General features: G+C 48.4%; 1 protein-coding gene across 5 annotated transcripts in view; it reads right to left on the bottom strand.

Annotated features, from left to right (window-relative positions):
- SBF2 (SET binding factor 2) overlaps positions 1–14,214 on the bottom strand; it is a 585,530-nt gene extending 571,316 nt beyond the window's left edge. For all 5 annotated transcript variants that reach the window (XM_063946447.1, XM_063946443.1, XM_063946444.1 and 2 more), the window contains exon 1: positions 14,079–14,214. In XM_063946447.1, the coding sequence (XP_063802517.1) occupies positions 14,079–14,133 (55 nt within the window). In that variant the 5' untranslated portion in view covers positions 14,134–14,214. The remainder of the gene's footprint in view (positions 1–14,078) is intronic.
- Between the last annotated feature and the right edge of the window lie 2,611 nt (positions 14,215–16,825).

Raw genomic sequence — 16,825 nt, 5'->3', positions numbered from 1 at the left:
ATAGCACAGAGACTGCCGTAGACCCACAATGTGATGGAACAAGAGCTACCGCCAGCTGAGAACAGAGGGGACTGCGATCATTCCACTCATAGGGAATTGCACATCTATAGCACAGAGAGTCCCATAGACCCACAATGTGATGGAACAAGAGTTACCGCCAGCTGAGAACAGAGGGGACTGCGAGGCTCCGCTCATAGGGAATTACACATCTATAGCACAGAGACTGCCATAGACCCACAATGTGATGGAACAAGAGCTACCGCCAGCTGAGAACAGAGGGGACTGCGATCATTCCACTCATAGGGAATTGCACATCTATAGCACAGAGAGTCCCATAGACCCACAATGTGATGGAACAAGAGCTACCGCCAGTTGAGAACAGAGGGGACTGCGAGGCTCCGCTCATAGGGAGTTATACATCTATAGCACAGAGAGCGCCATAGACCCACAATGTGATGGAACAAGAGCTACCGCCAGCTGAGAACAGAGGGGGCTGCGAGGCTCCGCTCATAGGGAATTATACATCTATAGCACAGGTTCTCAAACTCGGTCCTCAGGACCCCACACAGTGCATGTTTTGCAGGTCTCCTCACAGAATCACAAGTGAAATAATTAGCTCCACCTGTGGACCATTTAAAATGTGTCAGTGAATAATTAATACACCGGTGCACCTGCAAAACATGCACTGTGTGGGGTCCTGAGGACTGAGTTTGAGAACCTGTGATCTATAGAACAGAGACTGCCATAGACCCACAATGTGATGGAACAAAACCTACCGCCAGCTGAGAACAAAGGGGACTGCGAGGCTCCGCTCATAGGTAGTTATACATCTATAGCACAGAGACTGCCATAGACCCACAATGTGATGGAACAAGAGCTACCGCCAGCTGAGAACAGAGGGGACTGCGAGGCTCCGCTCATAGGTAGTTATACATCTATAGCACAGAGACTGCCATAGACCCACAATGTGATGGAACAAGAGCTATCGCCAGCTGAGAACAGAGGGGACTGCGAGGCTCCGCTCATAGGGAATTACACATCTATAGCACAGAGACTGCCATACACCCACAATGTGATAGAACAAGAGCTACCGCCAGCTGAGAACAGAGGGGACTGCGAGGCTCCGCTCATAGGGAATTACACATCTATAGCACAGAGACTGCCATAGACCCACAATGTGATGGAACAAGAGCTACCGCCAGCTGAGAACAGACGGGACTGCGAGGCTCCGCTCATAGGGAATTACACATCTATAGCACAGAGACTACCATAGACCCACAATGTGATGTTACAAGAGCTACCGCCAGCTGAGAACAGACGGGACTGCGAGGCTCCGCTCATAGGGAATTACACATCTATAGCACAGAGACTACCATAGACCCACAATGTGATGGAACAAGAGCTACCGCCAGCTGAGAACAGAGGGGACTGCGAGGCTCCGCTCATAGGGAATTACACATCTATAGCACAGAGACTGCTATAGACCCACAATGTGATGGAACAAGAGCTACCGCCAGCTGAGAACAGACGGGACTGCGAGGCTCCGCTCATAGGGAATTACACATCTATAGCACAGAGACTACCATAGACCCACAATGTGATGTTACAAGAGCTACCGCCAGCTGAGAACAGACGGGACTGCGAGGCTCCGCTCATAGGGAATTACACATCTATAGCACAGAGACTACCATAGACCCACAATGTGATGGAACAAGAGCTACCGCCAGCTGAGAACAGAGGGGACTGTGAGGCTCCGCTCATAGGGAATTACACATCTATAGCACAGAGACTGCCATAGACCCACAATGTGATGGAACAAGAGCTACCGCCAGCTGAGAACAGAGGGGACTGCGAGGCTTTGCTCATAGGGAATTACACATCTATAGCACAGAGACTACCATAGACCCACAATGTGATGGAACAAGAGCTACCGCCAGCTGAGAACAGAGGGGACTGCGAGGCTCCGCTCATAGGGAGTTATACATCTATAGCACAGAGACTGCCATAGACCCACAATGTGATGGAACAAGAGCTACCGCCAGCTGAGAACAGAGGGCACTGCGAGGCTCCACTCATAGGGAATTACACATCTATAGCACAGAGACTGCCATAGACCCACAATGTGATGGAACAAGAGCCATCGCCAGCTGAGAACAGACGGGACTGCGAGGCTCCACTCATAGGGAGTTACACATCTATAGCACAGAGACTGCCATAGACCCACAATGTGATGGAACAAGAGCTATCGCCAGCTGAGAACAGACGGGACTGAGAGGCTCCGCTCATAGGGAGTTACACATCTATAGCACAGAGACTGCCATAGACCCACAATGTGATGGAACAAGAGCTACCGCCAGCTGAGAACATAGGGGACTGCGAGGCTCCACTCATAGGGAGTTATACATCTATAGCACAGAGACTGCCATAGACCCACAATGTGATGGAACAAGAGCTACCGCCAGCTGAGAACAGAGGGGACTGTGAGGCGCCAGTCATGTCACTTAAACGCTTAATAAGCAACAGTAAGGATGATGATGGACTTATGGAAGACAAAGTGCTATACACAATAGTGAATATTACAACGATCTTTTGATTAAGATGGACACACAACATAAGCTATCGCTTTCAGATAACAAACAGCTGCCGCTCTGGTGCTTGGAGGCAGCATTTCCCATGTCCCTGTGTGATATACACAAACATCTGTGCACTTGCCGAGATACCAGCTGCATTCCATGATGCAGAGCACAGAACATGGGAAATGGGGGCTTTCCATAATACACATCAAGCGCTCGCCTCCCAGCGGGACCCCAAATCCATCACCCGGCACGATTACATGTAACCACAACTTCCTTTTCTGATTTACAAACATGGACACATTGTACCAACAGCTCATAAACAAAGCGACCGGCGCTCCTACCACAGAAGAAGGACAGGCTGTGACATGAAGTGCAGGAGACGCAGGAACATGTTATTACTGAATATGAAGGACAGAAGGGGGGGCAGTCATTAGTCAGGACATCCATTCACACCGGTGATCCAGACACATGCGGCACTGGGATGGATGGATGGATGGATGGATGGATGGATGGATGGATGGATGGATGGATGGATGGATGGATGGATGGATGGATGTTGGTTCAGTCTACAAAACAAATTGATCGCGGAACATGCTCTTGGAACTGAGAATGTCCCACAGACAGCGGCATACAGAGTCTGTAGCAATGTGCATTAGTAGCAGGTGCTGCGCTCTCTGGAAGGGGAGCTATTATTCCGCTACTGAGAAAATGTATATGGCAGAATAAATGCCCACGTAGAACACTTTTTACAACAAAATCCACCCAAGACTGATAAATAGATAGTTCATGTTAGGCACACAATGCCAATATTTCCTCTTTGTGGCACCACGGCATGAATGGTGACCATCTTGGGTGGCACGGTTGGTGTAATGGTTAGCATTAATGCCTCACAGCACTGGGGTCTTGGTTGCAATTCCCACCAAGGCCCTTACTGTGTGAAGTTTATATGTTCTTCCTGTGCTTTCGTGGGTTTCCTCCAGGGTACTCCGGCTTCCTCCCACACTATAAAACTGGTAGGTTAACAGAGTACTGACAAAAAAAAAAAAAACCCTAGCATGTATGTGGGGGTACATACTAGAGCGTGTTAGCCCCACTGGGGCAGTTAATGATGTGAATGACGAATATGTAATATCATTAATATATTACTTCTAATATTGTATTATGATATAAAGACGTGGTAGGCTGGTTTCTTTTACTCATCTCAGGTCCTTTTGGACACCTGTCCTACTTTCTTAAGCCCAACAATCTTGACTTGCACCATTACTGTAATGAGTCCCACTACTTTCCATGTTGCTACCACTGCCTTTTACATGTAGTTTGGATATCACTAAAGCCTGCACTGTTACGGACCCTATACACTGGACAATATCTAAGTCCGATATGAACGATATTCATATCAGACCCATTCACAACAATGCAGTGGTTCAAAAATGTGGTTCAAGGCACCCCAATAGTCCAGATTTTAAAGGATATCCATGCTTAGACACAGGTGCGATAATTAGTAACACTTTCAGTTTGATTATACCATCTGCACACAAGCAGGGATATCCCTAAAACCTGGACTGTTGGGGAGCCTTGAGGACCACGTTCGGGAACCAGTGCCTTAGGCTCATATGCTATATTGTCAGGGTATACCACGTCTGGGGCTTTACCTGTACATATCACCGAATCAAATCCCCTAACCAAGGCCAATCAATAGAATGTAAAATGGAGAAACAAGAGAAATTTAATATTTTCTGGGAGTTTATATTATAATTAAATTTGAATACAAGATATAATGAGAACATCACTCTTTGTGTGGCAGCATAAAGTCAGACATGTTGGGTATCACAACAGCTCCTGGTCTGAGCATATAGTGGCGCTAAATATGAATGTTCCCCCCAGAATACCAGGCACTGATCCAGCAGATATAAGCAATTACAGGACTGCATATCACTATTTGTCATCATGGCCACAACACAAAAGTCAATGTTTTCCATCTTGACTAGAACCATCGAGAGGCAAGGCCAAGATTTACCAGAACCCAAGGAATATTATGCCGTTAATGTAACCAACGTCTGCCATGGCTTTCACTCACTGAAGTGTGGATGTGACCTCAATAGCTATCTATGCCTCTCAGGACCGGGCTCCAATAACCATGTACTTAGGTTTCATCATACTTTTGGCTGATAATGATAGTCCAATATTCAGACTCCTTCTTAGGATATACGTATAAAACAATTCATCTACCCCATAGAGCCATCCTCTTTTAAGATTGGCTCATACTCGGCTCCACTCTTGGCATAAGATGAGATTAGGACCCATATTAACCTATGACAGATCCTCTTCATCTTTATTATCGAAAAACATCTCAAGGCCTCCAACCATCATGTTCCTCACTATCCTCAAGTCCAAGGAACACGCTACTTAGAGCTTTCAGAGATTGTGCTGCTATTCTTCATTAAGAAAGGTTATTTCCCAAACTCAAGGCAACCTAACCATCCTGGTTTCAAGGCTATACTTACTCAAGCACAAATGGTTCAAAATCAAGACAACTGAGGAACTAGGTAAGCCTCCTATACTGAAGCATAGCTATCATATATACCTGGATGGTTAGGGTGCCTTGAGGACAGAGAGTTTGGGTAGATAGGTACTAAGTATAAACTCTATTTAAAGAAAGCTAATATTACGGGTAAACAAGTTGGTGTTACTTTCCAGCCCACACTTCATAAACTAAAGCCATCTACTGCACCCTCATTTATATAGACGAAATTTAAACCGCTAACTGGCCACAGGAACATGACAGCCAATCACTAAGAACAAGCAGCGCATATTTGGAGAGAAGCACCTGTCAGAACGGGTGTGGTTTATAGGGTGGACCACATTTACAGATGGGTCCACGTTTATCTCGTCTTGACCTTTAACAGGATTAACTGAGACTGGCCAGTCGGACTTAATCCCCTGCTGTATTGTTCTCTGTATTGTATTGCAGCTGAGAACAATAGATGAATGGTTTATGCTAATAAGTCATGTTGTGCCTAGGCGCAGAAGACTAGTCAAGATAACCGTTGACCCATCTGTAGGTCGACAGTGTCTAGGTCGACAGTGAGTAAATCGACACCTAAAATAGGTTAACACAAGCATAAGGTAGACAGGACAAAAGGTCGACATGTCGTTTTCTTCGTAGAGTGACCGGGAACCCCAATTACTAGTTTCGCTCGACATGCTTCGGGCAAGGTTACCGTTCCCAATTGTAGTCCACATGGGTCGTAAAGTATGAAAAAGTAAAAAAATAAATAAATAAATAAATAAAAAAGGAAATGAAAAAAAAAGGGGGGGGGGGGGAATAAATAAGGAAATAAATAAATAAAATAATAGGGAAAAACTCGTGTTGACCTAGTGACCATTTCAACCAATAGCGGGCGACCTAATGACTGTCAACCTAGAGATTGGATACCGTCGGAACAGCCTGCACAATGAACAGTTCAGAAGCATACCCCACAAATACACATCCCAGCATGCCCTGCATCAGTTTTAGCTTGGCCAAATAGCAAAACTGATGCAGGGCATGCTGGGATGTTTAGTTCAACAACAGCTGGAGTGTCAAGGTTAGCCATCACTGTGCTAATCTGATAACACACCGCTTCACACCAAGAAGACTTTCCTGTAAGACGGTGTATAAACTTTGGTTTTGTTTTGGTTTTCACAACTACGTTTAGCAATCTGTCACTGAAAGCCATTAGTGCACTTGGGATCAATCATAGTCTACTGTAAAGTAAAAATATGTAAGTCACCATAATACATACATTTTCATAATGAACATTGAAGTGATATCAAAACTCTCCTAGACCAAGCAATGACATCAGTAATTGTTTATAGGACTTTAAACATATGTTAAATATGATGTGTCCAATGTAACCCGTCACTGGACTACAGTAAATCTCTGCAACGCGCCAAATTAAACAAGCAAGAGGTGCAGATTAACAGACCATATCCATCTATATAACCAATGCTCACATGTGTTTGTTATGCAAAGTTCCCACGTGCAGAACCTTCGTGCTGACAGAGATCTGCTATTTCCCAGCGTTAGGAAACTTCTTATTTAAAGCACAGAGCCGTGGGCTGCAGCCAATGGGTGAATGATACCTGTTCGCAATATTACTTATCAAAGATCCGGACCTTAAATCAGGAGAAACATTTTATCTTTACTTACAAATAACAGGTTTTTATTATTAAATATCTATATCCACAAACAAATGAAAAGCATTTGTCTTCAATTATTTCCTTTCCAACAAGATACAGAGACATCCCAATGATAAACGTGAGCAGAATTTCTTATAGAGCTTAGTATTGTGATTACAGTGTATGAACACACCATCCTAAAGGGCCCCATACACTAGAACGATAAAGCCCGATTTCATCCAATTTCGGGCATTCGGGACAATATATCGGGTGAAATCGGGTATTTTGGAGGTGTTCCGATCCGATCCAATCCGCGTTTCCGTGAGGGTCAGATTGGCTCCCCTAGATTTTTAGTGCTGCACTCGTGATACGTCGGTTCCCACAGGCACGGTTGGGATTTCATACTATATATCGCATGCAAAATGTACCAAATCGTATGGAACCGCTCCCGGGAGAGTTCAAGGGAAATCGCCTCCGACTTCAGCCTCAGACATATCGTTGTAGTGTATGGGGCCCTTTAGGATACATGCAAAATGTCTATGTACAACACATTACTAGTACAACCATTAGATCTGCTTACTGTGTTAACATCCTAGGCCTCACAGGCTTAGCAATTCAGTTCAATGTCACCACTATACACCTCATCAACACACTCTGCTCACAAACTTGAATTTACCCACTGTGCTAATTTAGATGTGCAAGACGGTTTGTCGCAAGGTTACCTATCGGTGCTAAACAGCATGCTTTAACCAGTGCAGCGTGCAACCTATTCAATTACTAGTCAGAAGTAGCAGTAGCATCTTTTTAAGATGCTGCATGGGCCATTTTCACATTCACTGGCCACTCCTGAAACCACTGGCTACTTTTGAAAGCATTGGTTAAACACAATCACAACCGATACGCAGTTTTATTAACGTTAGTGGTTAAGCGGTGGGTAGATCACGCACTATAGTTAAAAAGAAAAAAAAAGAAAAAGAGGAATAAATATAACGGCCAACATTCACAACAGATAAAATGGCCCTAAAAATACAGTGTAGGAGACCACAAATACTGTACGTTGAAGTCGATGGACAAATTGTCTTTTTTCACTCTCAGAAACTATGTTACTATGTTATGTTAGGGATCCGGTCTGAAGATCGACAGTATCTAGGTCGACAATGTTTAGGTCGACCACTATAGGTCGACAGTCACTAGGTCGACATGGATGGAAGGTCGACAGGGTTTCTAGGTCGACATGTGCTAGGTCGACATGTCTAAAGGTCGACATGAGTTTTTCACATATTTTTTTTCTTTTTCTGAATTTTTTCATAATTAACGATCCATGTGGACTACGATTGGAACGGTAAAGTGTGCCGAGCGAAGCGGTAGCGGAACGAAGGCACCATGCCCGAAGCATGACGAGCGAAGCGAGCCATGCAAGGGGACGCGGTGCACTAATTTGGGATCCCGGTCACTCTACGAAGAAAACGCCACCAAAAAAAAAAAAAAAAAACTCATGTTGATCTTTAGACCTGTTGACCTAGCACATGTCGACCTAGAAACCCTGTCGACCTTCCATCCATGTCGACCTAGTGACTGTCGACCTATAGTGGTCGACCTAAACATTGTCGACCTAGATACTGTCGATTTGATGAACCACACCCGTTATGTTACTATATCCTTTGACACTGCATTTGCAGGGTGGCACCCGGGATTTTGTACACGTGGTCCTTTCCGGATGCGACTCGGCCGAGAGCCTTTTCAGACTGGTGGCCCGACACAGTGCTTGGAGAGGAGATCATGAGATCATCTCCTAGCACCAGCTCTTCCTATGCACTACAAGCCGGGTTGAAATACCAGGTCGCTCTACCTGGGTAATTTCAACAGGTTGCTTTCTCACTGCACAATAGGCCTAATTCAGAACTGATTGCTCGCTAGGGGATTTTTGCAGCGCTGCGATCAGATAGTCGCTGCCCATAGGGGAGTGTATTTTTGCTTTGCAAGTGTGCGATCACATGTGCAGCCGGGCGGTACAAAAAAAGTTTTGTGCAGTTTCTGAGTTGCCCAGAACTTACTCAGCCGCTGCAATCACATCAGCCTGTCCGGGCCCGGATTGACGTCAGACACCCGCCCTGCAAACGCTTGGACACGCCTGCATTTTTCCAAACACTCCCAGAAAACGGTCGGTTGACACCCATAACCGCCTTCTTCCTGTCAATTTCCTTGCGATCGGCTGTGCACATGGATTCTTCGTAAGACCCATCGCACAGCATCAATCCGCTTTGCACCTGTGCGATGCGCCTGCGCACTGCAGTCGCAGTTCTGACCCGATCGCAGCGAAAAAACCTAGCGTGCGATCAGGTCTAAATGACCCCCAATTTCTCGGGTTGCTGCGCATTTATGTGCAATAACCCGGGATATTTATGGCAGTGTGAAAGGGGTATTACTTTGCATAGTATGCAGACGGTATTAAAGGAGAGGCCTTTAGCAAACAAAGAGAAGAAAATAAGTGAATAAATAGTATTAAATTACATTTATATCAAAGCACTTTAATACTCTTGGCAGCAAATTAATAGGGGTACTTACCGACTCCATAACAGAAATATCACTATCGAATATAGTCATTATAACCCACCAAGGTAAAAAAGTTAACATATACACAATAAACACTTCAGTAGAGTAAATGGATGATTTATTCATATGGCGCCACAAGGGTTCTGCAGCGCCTAACAAAGTACATAAACAACTGAGCAAAACAAGAAAACAGCGACTTACAGTACAAGACAATCTAGGACAAGTACATGGGGGGGGAGGTTCAGGGGAAATTTAAGGAAAAATTACTTCACAGAAAGGGTAGTGGATAAGTGGAATAGCCTCCCATCAGAGGTGGTAGAGGCTAAGACTGTAGAGCAATTTAAACATGCTTGGGATAGACATATGAATATCCTTACAAAGAATTAAGGTTCGAAAAGGGTTGAGATGCCTAAAGGATTAAAAAAAAAAAAAAAGGGGCAGACTAGATGGGCCAAGTGGTTCTTATCTGCCGTCAAATTCTATGTTTCTATGGTAGATAGACATTTCTGCATCAGAGGTCAGGACCAAGAAATAAGCATCAGGGAGGCAGAAACCGAGGGTTAGGTGCCATTGCAGTGAGTATGTAGTAGATCAGAGGTTCTCAAACTCGGTCCTCGGGGGCGCACACAGTGCATGTTTTGCAGGTCTCCTCACAGAATCGCAAGTGAAATAATTAGCTCCACCTGTGGACCTTTTAAAATGTGTCAGTGAGTAATTAATACACCTGTGCACCTGCTGGGTTACCTGCAAAACATGCACTGTGTGTGCCCCCGAGGACCGAGTTTGAGAACCTCTGGAGTAGATGATAGTCTAAGTAAGAGAATGAAAAGCACATGAGGGGAGAGGGCCCTGCTCGTAAGAGCTTACATTCTAATGGGGATGACGATAAGACACAAAATTTATAACAGCAATAAAATGAGAGAAAGAATTACATTTTGCTGTATGTTATACTGTACCATTAAAGAGAAACTTGGTGCATTTTCCTTTTAAATATATCAGATGTAACACATACAGAATTATCATTCACTAGCCAGAGGAAAATATAAAAAAAATCAAAACATAACTTTCCCAGGGCTGCAGAGGGTAGAAAAAAGGATGTAAACAAGGTACAGGGCCAAATACTAAATTAAGTATTTTAAACAAATTAAAATCAGGGATTCACCATAAGGACAATCGCTACTGGTGCGTCTAAAAATAATACCATCATTCAGCAATCAAAATACGAACATTCAGCAACATACGAACATTCAGCAACCATTCGCTGTCTAGAAACCAAACCCGTCTCATAATACATAGGAGCACAGTCACTAATCATATAACACAGTCTACAGGCAGGTGGTGCCCCTTGCCCAAAACATGGTGTACGGACCATAAATAAATAAAAAGGCACATTTCATAAGTCCAGAAAATAAAGGCTCAGGAGTGTGCACTTAAAGCAAATCTCTCCCTTGTCTCCGGCGCTTAGGCAGCGGAGACCTCCCCCTCATCCCAGCGCTTCAGATGCGCAAACCTCCCCTCACCCCAGCGCTCCAGATGCGCAAACCTCCCCTTCGCCCCAGATGCGCAAACCTCCCCCTCGCCCCAGATGCGCTAACCTCCCCCTCGCCCCAGATGCGCTAACCTCCCCCTCGCCCTAGATGCGCTAACCTCCCCCTCGCCCCAGATGCGCTAACCTCCCCCTCGCGCCAGCACTCCAGATGCGCAAACATTCCCCTCATCCCAGCGCTCCAGATGCGCAAACCTCCCCCTCATCCCCTCGCCCCAGATGCACAAACCTCCCCCTCATCCCCTCGCCCCAGATGCACAAACCTCCCCCTCATCCCCTCGCCCCAGATGCACAAACCTCCCCCTCGCCCCAGCGCTTACGATGCACAAACCACCCTAGATGCGCAAACCACCCCCTCACCCCAGCCCTTACGATGCGCAAACCTCCCCCTCGTCCCAGAGTTCCAGATGCGCAAACCTCCCCCTCGTCCCAGCGCTCCAGATGCGCAAACCTCCCCCTCGTCCCATCGCCCCAGATGCGCAAACCTCCCCCTCGCCCCAGATGCGCAAACCTCCCTCTCACCCCAGCACTCCATTTGCGCAAACCTCCCCCTCGCCCCAGCGCTTCAGATGCGCCAACCTCCCCCTCATCATAGCGCTCCAGATGCGCCAACCTCCCACTCGTCATAGCGCTCCAGATGCGCCAACCTCCCCCTCATCCCAGCGCTCCAGATGCGCCAACCTCCCCCTCATCCCGGCGCTCCAGATGCACAAACCTCCCCCTCATCATAGCGCTCCAGATGCGCCAACCTCCCCCTCATCATATCGCTTCAGATGCGCCAACCTCCCCCTCATCCCAGCGCTCCAGATGCGCCAACCTCCCCCTCATCCCAGCGCTCCAGATGCGCCAACCTCCCCCTCATCCCAGCGCTCCAGATGCGCAAACCTCCCCCTCATCCCAGCGCTCCAGATGCGCCAACCTCCCCCTCATCCCGGCGCTCCAGATGCGCCAACCTCCCCCTCATCCCGGCGCTCCAGATGCGCAAACCTCCCCCTCATCCCGGCGCTCCAGATGCGCAAACCTCCCCCTCATCCCGGCGCTCCAGATGCGCCAACCTCCCCCTCATCCCGGCGCTCCAGATGCGCCAACCTCCCCCTCATCCCGGCGCTCCAGATGCGCCAACCTCCCCCTCATCCCAGCGCTCCAGATGCGCCAACCTCCCCCTCATCCCAGCGCTCCAGATGCGCCAACCTCCCCCTCATCCCAGCGCTCCAGATGCGCCAACCTCCCCCTCATCCCAGCGCTCCAGATGCGCAAACCTCCCCCTCATCCCGGCGCTCCAGATGCGCAAACCTCCCCCTCATCTCGGCGCTCCAGATGCGCAAACCTCCCCCTCATCCCGGCGCTCCAGATGCGCAAACCTCCCCCTCATCCCGGCGCTCCAGATGCGCAAACCTCCCCCTCATCCCGGCGCTCCAGATGCGCAAACCTCCCCCTCATCCCAGCGCTCCAGATGCGCAAACCTCCCCCTCATCCCAGCGCTCCAGATGCGCAAACCTCCCCCTCATCCCAGCGCTCCAGATGCGCAAACCTCCCCCTCATCCCAGCGCTCCAGATGCGCAAACCTCCCCCTCATCCCAGCGCTCCAGATGCGCAAACCTCCCCCTCATCCCAGCGCTCCAGATGCGCAAACCTCCCCCTCATCCCAGCGCTCCAGATGCGCAAACCTCCCCCTCATCCCAGCGCTCCAGATGCGCAAACCTCCCCCTCATCCCAGCGCTCCAGATGCGCAAACCTCCCCCTCATCCCAGCGCTCCAGATGCGCAAACCTCCCCCTCATCCCAGCGCTCCAGATGCGCAAACCTCCCCCTCATCCCAGCGCTCCAGATGCGCAAACCTCCCCCTCATCCCAGCGCTCCAGATGCGCCAACCTCCCCCTCATCCCAGCGCTCCAGATGCGCCAACCTCCCCCCCTCATCCCAGCGCTCCAGATGCGCAAACCTCCCCCTCATCCTGGCGCTCCAGATGCGCAAACCTCCCTCTCATGCCAGCGCTCCAGATGCGCAAACCTCCCCCTCATCCCGGCGCTCCAGATGCGCAAACCTCCCCCTCATCCCGGCGCTCCAGATGCGCAAACCTCCCCCTCATCCCGGCGCTCCAGATGCGCAAACCTCCCCCTCATCCCGGCGCTCCAGATGCGCAAACCTCCCCCTCATCCCGGCGCTCCAGATGCGCAAACCTCCCCCTCATCCTGGCGCTCCAGATGCACAAACCTCCCCCTCGCCCCAGCGCTTCAGATGCGCCAACCTCCCCCTCATCCCAGCGCTCCAGATGCGCCAACCTCCCCCTCATCCCAGCGCTCCAGATGCGCAAACCTCTCCCTCATCCTGGCGCTCCAGATGCGCAAACCTCCCCCTCATCCTGGCGCTCCAGATGCACAAACCTCCCCCTCGCCCCAGCGCTTCCGATGCGCCAACCTCCCCCTCATCCCAGCGCTCCAGATGCGCCAACCTCCCCCTCATCCCAGCGCTCCAGATGCGCAAACCTCCCCCTCATCCTGGCGCTCCAGATGCGCAAACCTCCCCCTCATCCTGGCGCTCCAGATGCGCAAACCTCCCCCTCATCCCAGCGCTCCAGATGCGCAAACCTCCCCCTCATCCCAGCGCTCCAGATGCGCAAACCTCCCCCTCATCCCAGCGCTCCAGATGCGCCAACCTCCCCCTCATCCCAGCGCTCCAGATGCACAAACCTCCCCCTCGCCCCAGCGCTTCAGATGCGCCAACCTCCCCCTCATCCTGGCGCTCCAGATGCGCAAACCTCCCCCTCATCCTGGCGCTCCAGATGCGCAAACCTTTCCCTCATCCTGGCGCTCCAGATGCGCAAACCTCCCCCTCGCCCCAGCGCTTCAGATGCGCAAATCTCCCCCTCGCCCCAGATGTGCAAACCTCCCCCTTGCCCCAGCACAAGCCACCACCTAACATAAGTCCCCTCCTATAAGATCATCTATGGCACCAATGATAGCCTGGCCGTACTGTGTCACTGTGCTGGCAGAGGACGTCACTCAGGATGTGACATTAGGGGAGGGAGACATTCCCAACCTACAGAACACAGGAGCAGTGGCTGAGTGATAAGGGGCAGGAAGACACCCAGCACCCCTCCCTATAACATATAGTATGTGCCAGACGAGGCATAAGACACAGGGGGCGAGTCCATGTGCAACGGGTACAGGGGTGTCACAGCTGCAGCATCACCTCCCACCTCATAACAGCACAGATTCGGCCTACCCCGCCCGCCGCACGTACCTGTCTTCTCATGGTCGTATCCCACCACTATGAAGTAGTCAGCCAACCTTGCCATGGCTGCACAGAGTCCTCCTTCCCACGGAAAATCTCAGCATCTTATCCGCAGCAACTCAGCCATATTTACGGGTCACGAAATCCTACTGCGCAGCCGTAGAACATTTCCGCCTAGTGAGCATGCGCGGGAGAGGCAGACTGGAGGCGGGGCCTGGTATGCATTGTCACGCCCATCTCCCTCCCCTGGCTGTAACTCTCTTAACATAGATAAATATAACACTGACTGTAACATACAGTATATATGGGATGGTGACTGACTGTACATCATAACTGTTACACTATCTATAGCTGAGAACTACAATAATGTATATGATAACTGTAACACTATAGCTGATAACTACTATACTGTATTTAATAACTGTAACTATATGTAAAAACTAATATATTGTATATAGTAACCAAAACTGTATATAATGACTAATATACTGTATATCATAACTGTAACACTATCTATAGCTGAGAACTACAATAATGTATATGATAACTGTAACACTATAGTTGATAACCACTATACTGTATTTAATAACTAATACCCCTTTTCCACTAGCTGTTTTTACCCGTGTTTTTGCACGGGGGCGCGCATCAACACGGATTTTTAGTAGGTGGAAACGGGTCAACACGGGTTGAGTGACCCGGGAATCCAACCCGGCTATTTACCTGGGTAGAACACGGTAATGACACGGATAGCGGTGCAGTGGAAACGGTCATTACACGTGTTTTCAGACCCGAGTAACGCTCTGAGACGCTGATTGGTGCTTCTGGGGCACTGGAAGATGATGTCATCCCTGGGAGACACGCTGGGCACATGCAGGCATTGAGGCAGCAAACAAAACACTCTGAAGTCGCGCTGGGTACATACAGATCTTTTTATTGCAGCAGCTTCCAAACAAACAGACAATATACAGCAGCAGAAGCTCCAGCACAGCAACATGGCTAGCCATATCTGGTCAGACACAGAGATCAAGGAGCTGCTTAATATTCGGGGAGAGGAAGAAATAAGAAGGCAGGTGACTGGAACAGTTAAGGATGCTATCGTCTACAAGAACATATCCCTTATGCTGGCAGAAAGGGGCATCCAAAAAACCCAGCAACAAGTCGTTAACAAATTGAAGGCACTACGCAGACAATTCACCAAAGTACACGACCATAACCGCAAGAAAAGTGGTGCTGGGCGTATGGAATGGCCATATTATGACCTATGCTATAGTGTCTTCGGCAAAACTGCGATAACAAATCCCATAGCACTATCGTCATCCAGCTCTGCCAGTCGCCAGATGTCAGTCGACGAGGACTGTGACGAAACACAGCACAGCCTTCCCAGCTCACAATGCAGCCCATCATCCCCGCTGCTTATATCGGACAGCAGTTTTGAAGACTCGACCGTCAATGATGATTCCATCAGTGCCACTATTGAGGACGTACCACAGTCTCAGGCGGAGACGTCGCAACCCCCCAAGACCACGACTTTGCGCTCAAATAGTAAGTATTACCATTACAAATACAGTTGCAGCAGTCCCTATATGTAAAGGCATGGTAATGTTGCAGAGTATAGCTAGTGTGCAGGTGGGAGAAGGCCACAAACACGTATATGCTACCACTGCTATTTTTTAATAGAATCATGGTAATGTTGCAGAGTATAGCTAGTGTGCAGGTGGGAGAAGGCCACAAACACGTATATGCTACCACTGCTATTTTTAAATTGTTGCTTACATTCTGTTTCATCTCCTTCACAGTCTACAACGTTCCACAGCGGAAAAAGAAACTGAACAAAACAGAACAAACGGTCAAAGCAATGAAGTCCATTATCTTGGATCACCTGCGTGAGGCAGATAGTGAGCTCAATGCCCAGGAAGATGCACGGCTTGAGAGATTCCTTGCGTCAGAAAAAGAAATGCATCAAACTTTTATGAGTCAGTTAATGACCATGCATGATAGGCAGATGACATTTTTTGAACGCACGTTTGCACGTACCATAGGGAATACCACACAAACACAACAGCAAGACACAGCCTACCCACAGCACCCATATGGTCCATACAACTATGAGCCTCCCTCAAATCCCCCAACACAAATCCCGCAGTCCTCAGAATTTCGGGTATATAGACAACTGCCCTAGAGCAGCGGGTTATAAAACAATGTTTGTGTTTTAAGGTTATGTTTGCACTGTATCCTCAACCCTGATACCTACAAATGCAAACATTATTTTGATTTTACAGAGTGCCCTGTTGGCACTTTAAAGTTTTATAGTGTTACCTCAGAAAATGGGCAGTGGGATCCAGATATTTGGGCTACCTTTTTATATTGTTACCTCAGAAAATGTGCGGCAGTGCGATCCAAATATTGGGGGTGACCCGATATCTGCCAAACCAAACATTAGGGGTTTTTTTATACAGAGTGCCCTGTTTGCACTTTACTCTTTTACCTCAGGGCAGGTGTCTTCACCATGTGGCACTCTAGCTGTTGTGGAAACACATAGCAACACATGCTGGTACATGTTGTTCCACAACAGCTGGAGGGACACATGTTGAAGACCCCTTGCGTTATGTGGAATTTTACATGTTTGCACTTAAATATTTTATAATGTTACCTCAGAAAATGTGCGGCAGTGCGATCCAAATATTGGGGGTGACCCGATATCTGCCAAACCAAACATTAGGGTTTTTTTTATACAGAGTGCCCTGTTTGCACTTTAC

This window comes from Pseudophryne corroboree, chromosome 11 (genome assembly GCF_028390025.1).
Source record: "Pseudophryne corroboree isolate aPseCor3 chromosome 11, aPseCor3.hap2, whole genome shotgun sequence".
NCBI lineage: Eukaryota > Metazoa > Chordata > Amphibia > Anura > Myobatrachidae > Pseudophryne > Pseudophryne corroboree.
This window is presented reverse-complemented; position numbering and strand designations above follow the sequence as displayed.